The sequence below is a fragment of the Ursus maritimus genome, unplaced genomic scaffold, assembly GCF_017311325.1.
Source record: "Ursus maritimus isolate PB19 unplaced genomic scaffold, ASM1731132v1 scaffold_20, whole genome shotgun sequence".
Lineage (NCBI taxonomy): Eukaryota > Metazoa > Chordata > Mammalia > Carnivora > Ursidae > Ursus > Ursus maritimus.
Genome location: NW_024424453.1, coordinates 56,251,523 through 56,266,759, shown reverse-complemented (window position 1 = coordinate 56,266,759; position 15,237 = coordinate 56,251,523). Strand labels below are relative to the sequence as shown.

Below are 15,237 nucleotides of genomic sequence, written 5' to 3'. Positions count from 1 at the left end.
CCTTGTATTTTTGTGATGTCAGTTGTAACTTCTCTTTCATTTCTAATTTTATTTATTTGGTTTCTCTTCTCTCCCTCCTTCCTTCCTTTCTTTCTTCTTTTTCTTTTTCTTCTTCTTTTTTTTTTTTTTTGATGAGTCTGTTTTTCAATTTTTTTAAATCTTTTTGGAGAACCAGCTACTAGTTTCCTTGATCTTTTCTATTATTTTTGAGGTCTCTATTTCATTTATTTCCACTTTGATCTTTAGCATTTCCTTCCTTCTATTAACTTTGGGCTTTGTTCTTTCTCCAGTTTATTTAGGTGTAAGTTTAGATTGTTTATTTGAGATTTTTCTGGTTTCTTGAGGTAGGCCTTTGCTGCTATGAATTTCCCTCTTACAGCTGCTTTTGCTCAGGCTCATTGATTTTGGAACATTGTGTTTCTGTTTTCATTTGTGTCAGTTTGTTTTTGCTTTTGTTTTTGGTTTTTTTAATTTCCTCATTGATCCATTGGCCATTGGTTGTTTATTAGTGCGTTGTTTAGCCTCTGTGTATACATATTTTTTTTTTCATTTTTTTCTTGTAGTTGATTTATAGTCTTATACCATTGTGGTCAGAAAAGATGCTTGATATAATTTCAGTCTTCTTCAATTTATTGAAACTTATTTTGTTTCCTAATATATGATTTGTCCTGTTGAATGTTCCATATGGACGTCAAAAGAATGTGTTCTGCTGGTTTGGGATGAAATTTTTTGTGTGTATCTGTTAAGTCCATCTGGTGTAATGTGTCATTTAAGACCAGTGGTTTTTTTTAATTGATTTTCTGCCTGGTTGATCTATCCATTTGTGTAAGTGGAGCATTAAAGTCCCCTACTATTATTGTATTATTGTCTGTTTCTCCCTTTTTGGCTGTTAATATTTGCTTTACATACTTAAGTGCTTCTATGTTGGGTACATAGGTACAGAGGTATTTACAATTATTATATCCTCTTGTTGGATTGATTTTTTTATTATTATGTAGGGCCCTTCTTTGTTAAACAGTCCTTGTTTTACAGTCTATATTTTGTTTGATATAAGTATGCTACTCCAGCTTTCTTTTCATGTTCATTTTCATGGAATATCTTTCTCATCCCTTTACTTTTAATCTGTGCATGTCTTTAGGTCTGAAGTAAGTCTCTTTTAGACAGCATATAGATGAGTCTCATTTATTTACCCATTCAGTTGCCCTATATCTTTTGGGTACACTTGGAACACTTTGTCCATTTATATTTAAAGTACTTATTGATAGGTATGTACTTATTGCCATTTTGTTAATTGTTTTTGGTTTTTATTGTAGTTCTTCTGTGTTCCTTCTTCTCTTGCTCACTTCCCTGTGATTTGATGATTTTCTTCAGTGTTATGTTTGAATTCCTTCCTTTTTATTTTTTGTGTATCTATTAGAGGTTTCTGGTTTGTGAATACTGTGAGGTTTGCATATAATACCCTGTGTATGTAGCAATGTGTTTCAAGTTGATGGTTGCCCAAGTTTGAGCACATTCTAAAAGCACTACATTTTTACTCTCCCCACTCCCTGTTTTATGTTTTTGTCTTCATATTTCACATCTTTTTATTTTGTGTATCCCTTAACTAACTGTTGTAGATATTGCTGACTTACTACTTTTACCTTTTAACCTTCATACTAGCTTTGTAAGTGGTTGATCCACCTCTTTACTATTATGTTCACTGTTACAGTTAGATTTTTTCTTTCAAAATTTTCTTCTGGTTATGGCCTTTTGTTTTCCACTTAAAGAAGTTCCTTTAACATTTCCTGCTTTCCTAAAGCAGGTTTAGTGGTGATGAACTCTTTTGTCTGGGAAACTCTTTGTACTTCAATTCTGAATGATAACCTTGCTGGGTAGTCTGTTTCTCTTTGTGGGTTTTCCCTTTCAACGCTTTGAATATATTGGGCCATTCCTTTCTGACCTGCAAAGTCTGCTGAAAAATCAGCTGATACTATTATGGGTGTTCTCATGTATGTAACTAGTTGCTTATTTCCAGCTGCTTTTAATATTTTCTCTTTAATTTTTGACACTTTCATTATTTTGTATCTTGGTATGAACCTCTTTGGATTCATCTTGTTTGGGGCTCTCTTTCCATTTTGGACGTGGATGTCTGTTTTCTTGCCCAGGGCTCTCTTTCCTTTTTGGACCTGGATGTCTGTTTTCTTGTCTGTTTCAGCTGTAACTTCTTTAAATAAGTTTTCTCCTGTCTCTTCATCTTCTCATTCTGGGAACTTTATAATGCAAATGTTAGTACCCTTGATCCTAAAGGTCTCTTAAACTATCCTCAGTTTTCTTTTTAAGATTTTATTTATTTGACAAAGAGAGAGGGAGAGAGAAAGAGAGGCAGGCAGAGAGAGAGGGAGAAGCAGGCTCCCTGCTGAGCAGAGATCCCAGGACCCTGGAATCATGACCTGAGCCAAAGGCAGATGCTTAACCAACTGAGCCACCCAGGTGCCCCAACTATCCTCAGTTTTTTAAATTCTTTTTTCTTGGGGAGCCTGGGTGGCTCAATCATTAAGCATCTGCCTTCAGCTCAGAGCGTGATCCCAGGGTCCTGGGATCGAGCCCCCCATCGGGCTCCCTGCTCCGCTGGGAAGCCTGCTTCTTTCTCTCCCACTCTCCCTGCTTGTGTTCCCTCTCTCGCTGGCTCTCTCTCTCTCTGTCAAATAAATAAAATCTTAAAAACAAAAAATTCTTTTTTCTTTTTGCCATTCAGCTAGGGTCATTTCCACCCAGATTGCTGATCCATTCTTCTGCATCCTCTAATCTGCTGTTGATTCCCTCTAGTATATTTTTCAATTCAGTTATATTCTTTGGTTCCGATTGGTTCTTATTTTCTGTTATTTATCTCTTTCTTGAAGTTCTTGCTATATTCATCAATTCTTCACCTGAGTTTGGTGAGCATCTTCATGACCATTACTTGGAACTCTTTATCAGGGAGATTGCCTATTTCTGTTTCATTTAATTCTTTTTCTGAGGTTTCATCTTGTTCTTTCATTTGCAACATATTCCTCTGTCTTCTCATCTTGCCTCTTTGTGTTTGTTTGTGTGTTTCAGGTAAGTCAGCCACATCTCCTGGTCTTAAAGGAGTGGCCTTCTATAGAAGGTATACTGTGGGGCCCAGAAGTGCAGTCCCCTACCGGTCACCAGAATCAGGAGCTCCAGGGATGTCCTTTGTGTGTTCCCTCCTGTTTTGGGTGAGCCACAACTGTTGTGGGCTCATGGTGGATGGGATCCCCTTTGGGGGAGCACCAGTTAAGGTGGGGGTGGCCTGGTGGGTGTGGTGGGGTGGGAGCCATTTTGGGGGGGTGCTTTCCAGTGTTGGGATAGTTGAGCGAGGCAGGTCTGCAGGGGAATACCAGGGTGGGGCTAGCAGTGCTAGCAAGGTAGATGGAGAGTGTCAGAACTCTCTCACCAGTACTAGGCCAGATAGGTAGGGTGAGAAAAATGGCATCTGCCAGTGCTTCCATTCCTGGAGAAAGTTCCTGCAGTTCCCTGCACCTCTGGAACATGCCCTAAAGTTAGTCAGTGAATCTCCTTTATGTATGGCCCAGGTACTTTTCAAACTGCTGCTTCTGCACTAGGTCTTAGAGCGAGTATGTGGATGGGTCTTTTAAGAGTGGAATCTTGGTTTCCTCTAGCCCTATGACTCTCTTGGGGTTAGCCCTGCTGATTTTCAAAGCCAGACATTTTGGGGCCCATCTTCCCAGTGCAGGTCCCCATGGCAAGGTTGCCCCATGTGGGGCTTGAACCCCTCACTCCACAGGGAGGACCTCCCCGCATGTGATATCCCTCCCACTCGTTGGCTGCCATGCTGGGGGTGTGGGTCCCAATCAGACCACTTCTCTTCCCCCTTTTATGCTTCTCAGTGTGACTTTTTCTGTCTAGCTGTGGAAGAGCTGTACTGTTATTCTTCAGGTCATTCTCAGAGAGGGTTGTTCTCTATGTAGTTGTAGCCTTGGTGTGTCTGGGGAGAGGTGAGCTCCAATATGCCGTCTTGATCCTCCTGGGAAGCAGTTGTTTCTTTCTTTAAATAGGCCTGCACAGCATCAAACTTTCCTTTGAAGGTAAGGGTCATTTTAATTACATTCTTAGCTGACAAGAGAAAGTTAAAGGATTAAAAGAAAAACCTCTATTTTTAGAAGCTGAAATTGGAACCATGCTTTTGGCATTGATGGTGAAGAGAAGCCTGGTAATTTAGGACTTGAGTCTTTATATTCTGAGTCCTTCAGTTCACAGTCCTATTTTTAGAATTAGCTGGTTTTTATGCCTGCCTAGAAAGTCATCTATAGTAGAATGCAGTCAGTTTTTTAAAAAGAATTTAGAAATAGTGAAATAATTCAGATGTTGTCAGTTCAAAGTTAAATAACTTGACACAGTAATTGAAAAGGGTAGTAATGGAAGAAAGAATAAAGTACAGCTGTGCATCTTCAAATAAGAGATAAAAATCAGAGCAGTTGTGGGTGACCGACTTTCACTCATGTGAGCTGAAGAAAAACCCACTGAAACACTTCAGAATAAAATCATTAAAAAATGGATTTGACAGCATCAGTGGGTAATAAACCATGTACCTTTTCCCCCTAATTAATGATATTTTGAGTGTATGCCTTTTTTAGTTATTAAGGATATCATCACATCCCTAGCTTTTCAAGACTTTTTAAAAAAGATTTATTTATTTTGAGAGAGAGAGAGAGAGCACGAGAGCAGGGGGAGGGCAGAGGGAAAGGAAGAGGGAGAATCTCCAGCAGACTCCCTCCTGAGCATGGAGCCTGACCTGGAGCTCGATCTCATGACCCTGAGATCATGACCTGAGCTGAAACCAAGAGTCCAATGCTCAACTAACTGAGCCACCCCGGTGCCCCTTTGAGACTTTTTAAAATAACTTCTGTGTGAGATATAATTGTAAGACTCATCAATCAGAATTTTTCTTTCAGACCCAGGCTTTTTCCTGTTATTGGTATCACATATCTCCTGTTTTATCATTCTTTGTTCATTTCTAAGAAGTTAGCTTTATTTTTATTTTTTTTATTCTGTTTTAGAGACAGGGGGACAGCTGTAGAGGGAGTGGGAGAGAGGGAAACCGAGTATGTAGCTGGGTTTGGAGCGTGATCCGGACTCGATCTCAACAACACTGAGATCATGACCTGAACCGAAATCTAGAGTCAGATGCCTAACTGACTGAGCCATCCAGGTGCCCCTGCTTTACTTTTAAATGACTCTGAAGATTTTATGATAGGGCATCTGTCTTGAGAATACCATTTCTCTTTGTTATATAATTTCTACACTGAAACCTTAAAACATACTTTCTCCTTGACGCTGCAGACATTCGTTTATCATCCTCCTTGAAGAGCCTATTGCTTAATATGCTCATCACTTGTCTTTGGTGACAAGGTAGATAGGAGATAAGGGAGTCCCTTGGGAGAGGTGAGCTGATAAACCTTGAAGAGCTCAAAGCTTATCAGTGGATAAAACAGCAAAGTATCTTTTCTTTATGCAAATTCCATCTTATAAGCAGCTATACTCTTTAGATAGAGGCTCTACTAGAAACTTATGTGGGAAGTAGTCCATCTCCCCACGTAAGGCACAAGGCACTGGATTGGCACTCTCCATGTCTGCTGAACACACTTCCTGTTAAGACGTGAAGACCCACCCACCCAGTGAGTCGCTCTAAAGAATTATGGATGAGAGAATGCCCTGTTTTCACTTATTTTTACCATGGGATTTTGTCTTTGGTTAAATTCACTTGTCTCTTTCAAATATGGGCATGAGTGACAAAATCATACCAGTCAGCTGACTGCTGAAAGTATGATATTATTTGATTTTGATATTTGCTGTTTGTAAATGTAAGCCTTTGTTACCAGATTAGAAAAAGATGAAAATGATTCTGCAAATATTCAGTATCATCAACAATCAAAGGAACTGAACACTGTCTTCTTACCTTCACTGTGGTGGGAGGACAGATTGGTGAAGTCTTTCCGGGAGCAGTTTTATAATAGGTGTCCAAATTTAAAATACATATGCTTGGACACCTAGCAATTCTACTTCTAAGTGTGTTTGAGGAAATAGTGGGCAGGTGGGAATAGATATGTGTATAAGAATTTTAACATTTATTTGTTTATTTATTAAGATTTATTTATTAGAGAGGGCGCGCGTGCGTGACAGAGGGAAGGGGCGGAGGGAGAGACTCTCCAGCAGACTCCTGGTTGAGCATGGAGCCTGATGCGGGGCTAGATCCCACAACCGTGAGATCGTAACCTGAGCTGAAATGAAGAGTGGGACGCTTAACTGACTGAGCCACCCAAGTGCCCTGAATTAACATTTATAGTAGCAAAAAAGGTGGGGGCAGGAAACAAGTATTTTTTAATAGAGGATTAAATTATAGCACTTCATACAAGGGAATATTATGATACTGTTAAAAAGGACATTTCATGTTTATAGGCATTGACATTGAAAAAGATTTGTTATACACCACTACATGAGAAAAGATTATGGAACAATGTGTATTGAACGATCCTACTTTTATTTTTATAATATATATTTATGGATGTATGTTTTGAAGTTTGGTTTTACACAAAATTGCTGTTTACGCTGGTTATTTTTTGTAGGAGGATCTCTCCAATTCTAATTTGTACATTGCAGTATGTTTTAAAATTTTACATAAACTTGTATTGCTTTCATAGTTAAAATAGTCAAGATATTTACATTGTGAAGAAAAAAGAATATATGCTTTAAGAGTAGGCAGTATACCGCTGCTCCTTGTGTAGCACCCCTTCCTTATTGGGCTGTCTTTCTAGCATTTGAAGAAGTATGTCACAAGTGATCTCAAATCCATTTTATCTAGTTTGGCACATTTTCCCTCTGCAGTGAGAAGATTGCTCACCTCTGGCATCGTGATTCAGATGTTCCCACTGCATGATAATGAAGCTCTGAAGAAGCTTGAGGACAGCTGGTACACTCGGTTTACTTTAAAGTATCAGCCTGTAGGTATGTGTCAATATCTGTTCTAGTAGAGAAGAACTACCAATGAGACATTGTGATTCAACAGTGGCATTTTCTCAACGTCTTGGGTAGATGTTTAATGCTCTGCTGGGCAAGGCTCACCAGCTGCATGTGGGCAAAAATTGGGGTTGGATAAGATGGTTTACATGACCTATTTAGTAATTTATTTTATTTCTAACACCATTTCGGATGGGCTGAATTACAAGCTTTCATTAAATTTCACCAACACAGGCTATTCAGAGTGGCCTTCATAAGTACATGTCCGAGTTGGAGTAGAACAGATTTTATGAGAATTTCATTTGACTGTGAAAATCTTGTATTTGAAAATTTCTATTTCTTTAGAGCTATTAATTTGAGTGGACCAAGCTGTGCTCATTTTTAGAGGCAGACTAACAGGCCTAAACATCTTTTGAGGTAGTTTATAAGTATCTTGGTGTGTATTACTGAATCTATCCATTTCCTCTGAATAGTTATGAGAGCATCCATTAATTTATTTGATATGTGTTGAACATTACTGTATGCAAACTGACATCAGTATGGATGTTCAGATTTTTTGGCTTAGTTATGTTTTTTAAGCATAAGGATTATTAAGCTGTTAGATTTTACTATAAGCATTGCTATACATATTTCTTTCAAGGGCATTTCTCTTTTGACTTTGTTTAAAGGAATCCCTCTAAAATAATTTTATTTCTAATTTTCATTCCGGAAAACAGCTACTAAAATATTGTAACAGTAAATAAAAATTTGTTTTTAAGATAAAAATTTGAAATTGCCTTTTGAATTTTTTCTTGTATTCTTTGAAAGGAAAATTTTGTTTTTGATAGTTCTAGGTAATACACTAGTTGTTTTGTGTTACACTTATTGCAGTAAATTTAAGTATTGCCTCTAGGACTTGCAGGTGACAGTATCCAGTAGCTGCTTAGAAAGTGAGGGGAAAAGTGAATTGATGGTGAAGGCTAAGCATGGTTGTGGTAGAGGGTGTAAGGCTTTGGGGAATGCTTGGACTGGGGACAGCAGCTGGGGCACAGGTGAATCTTGACCTTCCCCTTAAGATCAAAAGAGGGAGGTCATGTGATTTGGAGCCTAGGACCATGAGCACTTTTTTTTTTTTCATTGTTTTGATATCCTTTAACCCAATTCAGATTGAGGTGACCCGATCATACCTACTATTTTAACATGTTCGTGGGTTAGTTAGAAGACTAAGGATAGGGGAAAATAGCTTATCCCAGTTTAGTCTGACCCATCTGTGTAGACTGATCTGACACATTATCTTAAAGTTTTAACTGCATGTAATTAACCAAGAAAGAATAACCCCATTATTGTACCTCCCCAGCCCCTGCATCGCACCCTGGTCCCAGGGCAGGATGCTTTTACAACTCAGGCAGTTACCCAAGTAGATGCAGCTGGCAAAGGGTGTAGTGTTCAAGACCTCTTTTGGGTTAGCTCACGTCAGTTTCGTAGAATATTTAACAGTGATGTTGCCTGTCCCTTCTTTTGCCCAGTTCTGATTTGAAGCTATAGATAAATGTGTCCCATGGCTGTTCTAGAAGTAAATGTGTAGAATATTGTTTTGTACTTTTGAATAGCTTTTCTTCAGTGTATTGAATCATTTGCCATGGGACATTGATGAAAATTTATATTTTTGGATAGCTGGAGCAGATACTGTGGTTGGGGAGTCTTCTTTGAAAAGAACATCTATAACTATGATATTAAAGTGAGAGAAAGGTAGGGAACATAAATTAAACCCCAAAATTAAAATGGATCATTGGCTATGCTGAGTTTAAGCTAGGATAGTGGAGATTTGGGACAAGCCCCAAGCTGAGTATTTCTTTGGGAAAAGGGCATCCATCAAATAAGGAAGTAAAGAGGAAACAGACCCCGGGTGCCTTTCAGAGCAGCCCCAGTGACTATAGTCTGGGCTCTAAGCTGGGGCAAGTATTGGGCTCGCTCTCCAGGCAAGTGCATGGAAGATGGATTTACCATTGCACATTGATTGGGAAATGAGGGTATTAAATGATCCCCACTTAACTACAAAAATAAATAAGCTTACTTGAAATGGTGAAAGTCTTTGGTAGCCTGTACTTAAGGTCTTTTTTTTCCCTTTCATTGTAGACCGAATTCGTGGCTACTTTGGGGAAACAATTGCTCTTTACTTTGGATTTTTGGAATATTTCACTGTTGCCTTAATCCCTATGGCGGTCATTGGGTTACCTTACTATTTGTTTGTGTGGGAAGACTATGACAAGTATGTGATCTTCGCCTCCTTCAACCTGATCTGGTCCACAGTGATCCTAGAAGTGTGGAAGCGTGGCTGTGCCAATATGACCTACAGGTGGGGGACACTCGTCATGAAAAGACAGTTTGAGGAGCCCCGGCCGGGATTCCATGGGGTCCTGGGTATCAATCCCGTCACTGGTAGGGAGGAACCGCTCTACCCCAGCTACAAGAGGCAGTTGCGCATTTACCTGGTCTCTCTGCCGTTTGTGTGCCTCTGCCTCTATTTCTCCCTATATGTCATGATGATTTACTTCGACATGGAGTCCTGGGCCATGAGTCTACACGAGAGCAGCGGATCCGAGTGGACCAGTGTCCTGTTGTATGTGCCCAGCATCATCTATGCCATTGTGATTGAGATCATGAACCGCCTCTATCGATACGCTGCCGAGTTTCTAACTTCATGGGGTAAGACTTGATACTTGCATTTATATCTTATTTGCCTATGGGAAATGTTGCTTGGATCATAGGATTCCTATAACTGCTGCTTTGCAAAGCAAGGAAATATCGCTGTGGGCTCAGTATAGAGACATAAGGAGGAATTCATCGGCCTTGCAGGTTCTGATGCTCTCACCTCCTGGTTATTGTGGCAGTCGTAGATGAATGTTAGTTACAGTGCTCCAGGTGTCCTGCTAACTCTTTGTCCATGGTGTCTCATTTTCACCCCCTCAGGACACCATGAAATAGAAGTTATTTCACCGTTTTAGGGATAAAGACACTGAGAGTTAACAATGTTCAGGCAAATTGTAGAGCCAGGCTAATCCAGAACTCTCTGTGTCTAAAACCTATGATCCCAATACTATAATTATGTATTTTTTGTTAGGGGTAAAGAAGATTGAATTATCTTCACATACTTTGGCCAAGTGAACTATGTCCGGTGTCTGAGAACCGATTGTCTAATGGTTTAGAGCACCAAGGATTGCCACTGGCCTTAGTAGAGCGGGTACTCTTGTATATGTCTGTGGTGGCAGAAGGGGAATGGTTATAGTTTTAAAATGGTCTTGACAGGCCATTCACTCTTTATTTATTCACTCAAACAAGTAAGTATGCAATGTTCTTCCCTAGGAAGAAGTCTATATCTTAACTTCATGGACCATAAAGATGTTTAAGTTATTTTTATCAGTCATTTAACAACTACTATTTATTGAGTGCTTTCCTTGTGCTGAAACTGGACTGAGGTTTTGTATTATTTCTTATCCTGACAGTGTCTCTGGGAGGAGGGGGGTCTTAGTGCTGTGTTTGTAGGCAAGGAGGCTGAGTATCGGGAGGTTAAGTGACTTGCCCAAGGACAGACAGTGGCTAAGTAACTGATTGGGGTTCCAGTCCAGACGAGCCTAACACTACCTCTCTGCAAGGTGACACTTCTCTTCAGAATCTTCTTCTTTTTTCTTTTGCCCTGCTGTCTTAGGGCCTGTCCTGTGTCTCCTTTCTGAGGACGGAGATTTGAGTTGCCCTTTAAGTTAATCCTTGTAAGGCACACATACAGAAATTTTATTGCCCTCTTTAGAGGTTGCTATCAGTTTTATTTATTCAGGGTGTTTTTCTAGGTGGCTGTCTATGGGATAATTTGCCAATACTTCCCACGTTTCTTTGTTGCAGTAATACTTTAAAAATAATTCCGGAACACAGTGCTCTTGCAGTACTGTGAAAAATGTGTCCTAAGTGTAGTTTCTTGCTGTGAGATGTTCTTGTGGGTTAAGTGGTAACCATGAATGACAGTCTGGCATGTTCACTCACTAAGGCTCTGTTGCCTGATGTCTCTGCCTCAGCTCATCTGTCTTTACCCCACGATGGCCTCCCATACTGCGTGCTTATCTAAGAGAAATTCCTCTCCTTTTCAATATTTTAGAGAATCACAGATTGGAATCTGCCTACCAGAATCATCTAATTCTGAAAGTTTTAGTGGTGAGTATAGTTTTTATATACAAATCCATTTGAATTTTGAAACTTATGGGAGGACTGGCTTCTAATTTAAGATCTCAGAGAATTAATATATTTTGTATAGGCAGGCAAGGTTTCTGGAAGGAGGTAAACTTACAGAGGCAAGAGTGATAAGGAAATAGAAAATTTTTCATAAGTGGGTAATAAAATTCAACAGTTTTAGCAAATTGGACATTAGAAAAGGTGCAAGCAGCCATCCTTACCTAAAAAGTCTTTAAAGGCCTCATGCTAGCACTGGCGATAATTGATATTCCAAATGCAGGTGTTGTCTGGCTGTCCTGGTATCTCTCCGTGACGCAAGGGAGTGCCAGGCCTTGCAGGGAGGGAGGCACTGCTAGTGATGACTCCAGAGAGGTCCCCCTTGCGAGGTCTACAGGACTCTTCAAATGGACAGGGAGTGGGGTAAGGTGGGGTGGGCGGGGAATGAGCCCACCCCGGCTATCTGGGGTGCTGGTTGGGGGTGAGAAAGGCTGGGCCTTGCTCTTACTCTTATGTTGGAATGTAGTAGAGGTGTGCTGGAGTCCTAAACCAGTTGGTCCTCCAGGCTCCAGGAAGGTACTAGAGTTCTCCTTTGCTCACCCCTGTGTTCTTTCCAGAGTTTGTGGACATGCTTTGGGAGGAAGAATAGGGAGAAACAAGTCTATGCCATCTTGTCAGGACTGAAAGTCCCCTCATTACATTTTTAATGCTGTGTTTACTGTTTTGCTGAAGTACTGTAAAGCAGTGTGAAATCTTGCTCTCTTTTTTTTTGGCAGTTTAACTTTCTGAATTGCTTTGCCTCGCTTTTCTACATTGCCTTTGTCTTGAGGGATATGAAGCTGTTGCGTCAGGTGAGTGACTTGCAGACGGTATTGGTTTTACAGATTTTAGAGGTTTTTTTCCTATATTCAGATAGTGTAATTGTCTTCACGTTGTTATTTTTACAAATAAAATCTTACATTTTGTATATTTCTTTCTTTTTTTTTTTTTTTTAAAGATTTTATTTATTTATTTGACAGAGATAGAGACAGCCAGCGAGAGAGGGAACACAAGCAGGGGGAGTGGGAGAGGAAGAAGCAGGCTCATAGCAGAGGAGCCTGATGTGGGGCTCGATCCCAGAACGCCGGGATCACGCCCTGAGCCGAAGGCAGGCGCTTAACCGCTGTGCCACCCAGGCGCCCCACATTTTGTATATTTCTAAGCCAATTCTAAATAACCATTTGCAATTGCACTGTATATCATACTCAACTGAAAACAAAGTAGTTGAAGCTAACCAACTTGTAAAATTAATCATATAGTAGTGGAAAATAAAATATATCATTCATCTCAAAGCTTGTAAAAGCAATTCTAATGAAAAAAATGTATTCCGAAATTGAAGTTTTCTGTGTGTCCCTGAGTGAGGGGTGATTGATAGGACTTTAAATACATGTCACTTTTAAATGAATAAGTTGTTAAACTTTACAGACCAGCAGATCCTATGCAATGTTGTGTCTTTTCTGCAGTGTTTAGGAAGTCTGATGTTTATTTTGGTGTGTTGCCATTCTTGGATCACAAATGCCAGTAAATGATATATTGAATATATATTATTGCTATCTAAATTATCTTTTTTATAATTGAGTCAGCTATCAGTAAGGGCTGTTCCTTCTTGGTTTTAATATACTGTGATCGTTAGTAAAAAATATCAAAAGCCTAGGCTTGGGATCATTTTTCAGGAAATCATATAATCAGAGAAAGAAGATTTTGTAGTTATGGTTCTAACAGCTTGCATAACAGTAAAATTAAATGATGTGTTTCTTAAGAACAATACTACATAGATTGCTACTTTTTTTAAAATTAAAAGTTCAGAATAATACATTTTGGAATTCATAGGTTGAATGTACATACTGTCTTCCGTCCTGCCATTAGTGTATTAGTAAGGTATGACTTCTTATTTCTAGTACATTAGAGAGTCTCCTTTTTTAACAGGAGATGAGGGATGGGGACAGGGGAGAACTTTTTAAATAACATAATTTTAGTACCAGCAGAGGTTACCACTTCTGTCTGTCTGGGGTAAGTAGAAATTGACACAGCATTTCTGGAAACTACTCGGGCAGCTTGCCAAGAACCTTAATCCATCCCTAGTAAATCATCAGAGTTAGAGCAAAGATTCATGTTACACAGGTGTCCAGGGAGCAGCATTGTAGTAGTGAAGGTTGGGAATAATACAGTCAACAACAGTCCATGGCTCCTTGTATTTTTACATGTGATTGGAAAGAAATATCCTAAGATGTTAGCAGTGGTTCCATCATGCTTGTGGAATTTTGGGTGACTTTTTCTGTTTTCTAAGTTTTCTGCAATGAGGGAGGATGTATTCATTTTACAATTTTTTAAGTTTGGCCAAACTGCTTTTTTTCAAAGTTGGCAATATCATGTAGATCATTATGTTGTAGTAAGGATGAGATGACAAAAAACACAATTTTAAGTAAAATTGTTCCCCTGCCAACTCATAATTGATTTATTTCTTATATAATATTATTTATATTACAACTTCTTTGTATTTTAATATGTCTTAACTGTGAAAAAACAATAAATTGGAAATATTATTCTAGCACCTAGCTTTTCTGATACTAGTTTTTATTAATAGCATACTATTTGTTGAAGATTCCATTTTATTTACTGCATGATTATACATGTACCGTGATCTTATTAAGCTACATTGTCAGATTCCATTTGTGTGCTTCTTTTTAGAGCTTGGCCACTCTCTTGATTACCTCCCAGATCCTTAACCAAATTATGGAATCTGTTCTTCCTTATTGGCTCCAAAAGAAGCACCATGTGCAGGTGAAGAGGAAGGTGCAGGCGTTAAAAGCCGACATCGATGCTACGTTGTATGAACAAGTTGTCCTGGAAAAAGAAATGGGAACCTACTTGGTAAGTTTGAATGTTACTGAATTAACCATTGACTAAAAGGGAGTAAGTCACGCACTGAGCGCAACAAATGCGTATATGCTCACTGTCTCAGATGTGGCTACTTTATAAGTGTCTTTCCCGCCAGTGGCCTCACCAAGAGCTACGTTAAAGCTTAAAAAAAGGTGGAACTGGGCATTGAAATGTTGCTGTCTTACATCTGAAGTTGTGCCTAACAGCAGCAGAGGGGGAGTTTGGCCAGTTCTGTCGCCGCTCTGCGGAGGTTTGAGGCGGCCATTGCTGCAAAGATTCTGGAGCCAGGGAGGGATGAGAAGGCTGTGGAGAGGTGGCACATGCCGGCTTGGGCACTGCGATGCCTGCTGGAGACTGAAGCCTGCTGCTGAAACTGGAGTGCCAATCTGCAGATTCATTTCGAGTTCGAATTTAGCAGTGGTATGCTAAATACAAAACAGTCCCTTTATGACAGAGAATGTCTGAATTCTTTTTGGGCACTGCCAGCAGATCCCTGGCTGTGTGGCCGCTTGTAACAGTTGAAACATCTAGCTCGTGAAACCTGACCATGTGTTCATGGGCAAGGGGTGTCAGGGTCACATCTGCCTTAGGTCACTGTTTCTGCATCCTGCCCCTTCCTTCTTGGCGTGGGACTCTCCTGAAGGAAATAGACCCTGAAGTGGCTCATCAGTGAGGGTCCATTACTGGTAAGCTCTCTTAGTTTTGTCTTCCATCTTGATGAATCATCTTTTGAGTTTCTTGGCTCATGAGTCACTTTTCCTCACGTGTGTACGAGTTTTAGTTGGTACATTCATTTTGAGAAGGAGTATATTCTCTCTCTGCTCACTTTTCCCTGCCTTATTTTCACAACTGTCCCCTGAGCCACTAAGTCCTTAGTCCAGAACCATGCATTTGTAGACCAGAGCTCCCACCTTGTGATGACCTCAGGGATTTTGGAGAGCCAGTGGGTAGCGTTCTGTTGACACAAGCTGTATTTCCAGAGCGGCAGTTGTGGCTTTTTTCAGCCCCCTTTCAGGGGCAGTGGAACACCGTCCTAGCTCCTTTTGTACAAACAGCCTGGCCCCAGTTATGCTGCCCTGGAGTGGGGTGTCTTAGTCCCCTGCTCCA

The 15,237-nt window shown here is 40.0% G+C and overlaps 1 protein-coding gene across 4 annotated transcripts in view; it reads left to right on the top strand.

Annotated features, from left to right (window-relative positions):
• Nucleotides 1-15,237, top strand: part of ANO10 (anoctamin 10) — a 244,647-nt gene that overhangs the window by 44,086 nt on the left and 185,324 nt on the right. For all 4 annotated transcript variants that reach the window (XM_040637033.1, XM_040637031.1, XM_040637030.1 and 1 more), the window contains 5 exons: nt 6,883-7,002; nt 9,130-9,699; nt 11,141-11,196; nt 11,988-12,062; nt 13,939-14,121. In XM_040637033.1, coding sequence (XP_040492967.1) covers nt 6,883-7,002; nt 9,130-9,699; nt 11,141-11,196; nt 11,988-12,062; nt 13,939-14,121 — 1,004 coding nt within the window. The remainder of the gene's footprint in view (nt 1-6,882; nt 7,003-9,129; nt 9,700-11,140; nt 11,197-11,987; nt 12,063-13,938; nt 14,122-15,237) is intronic.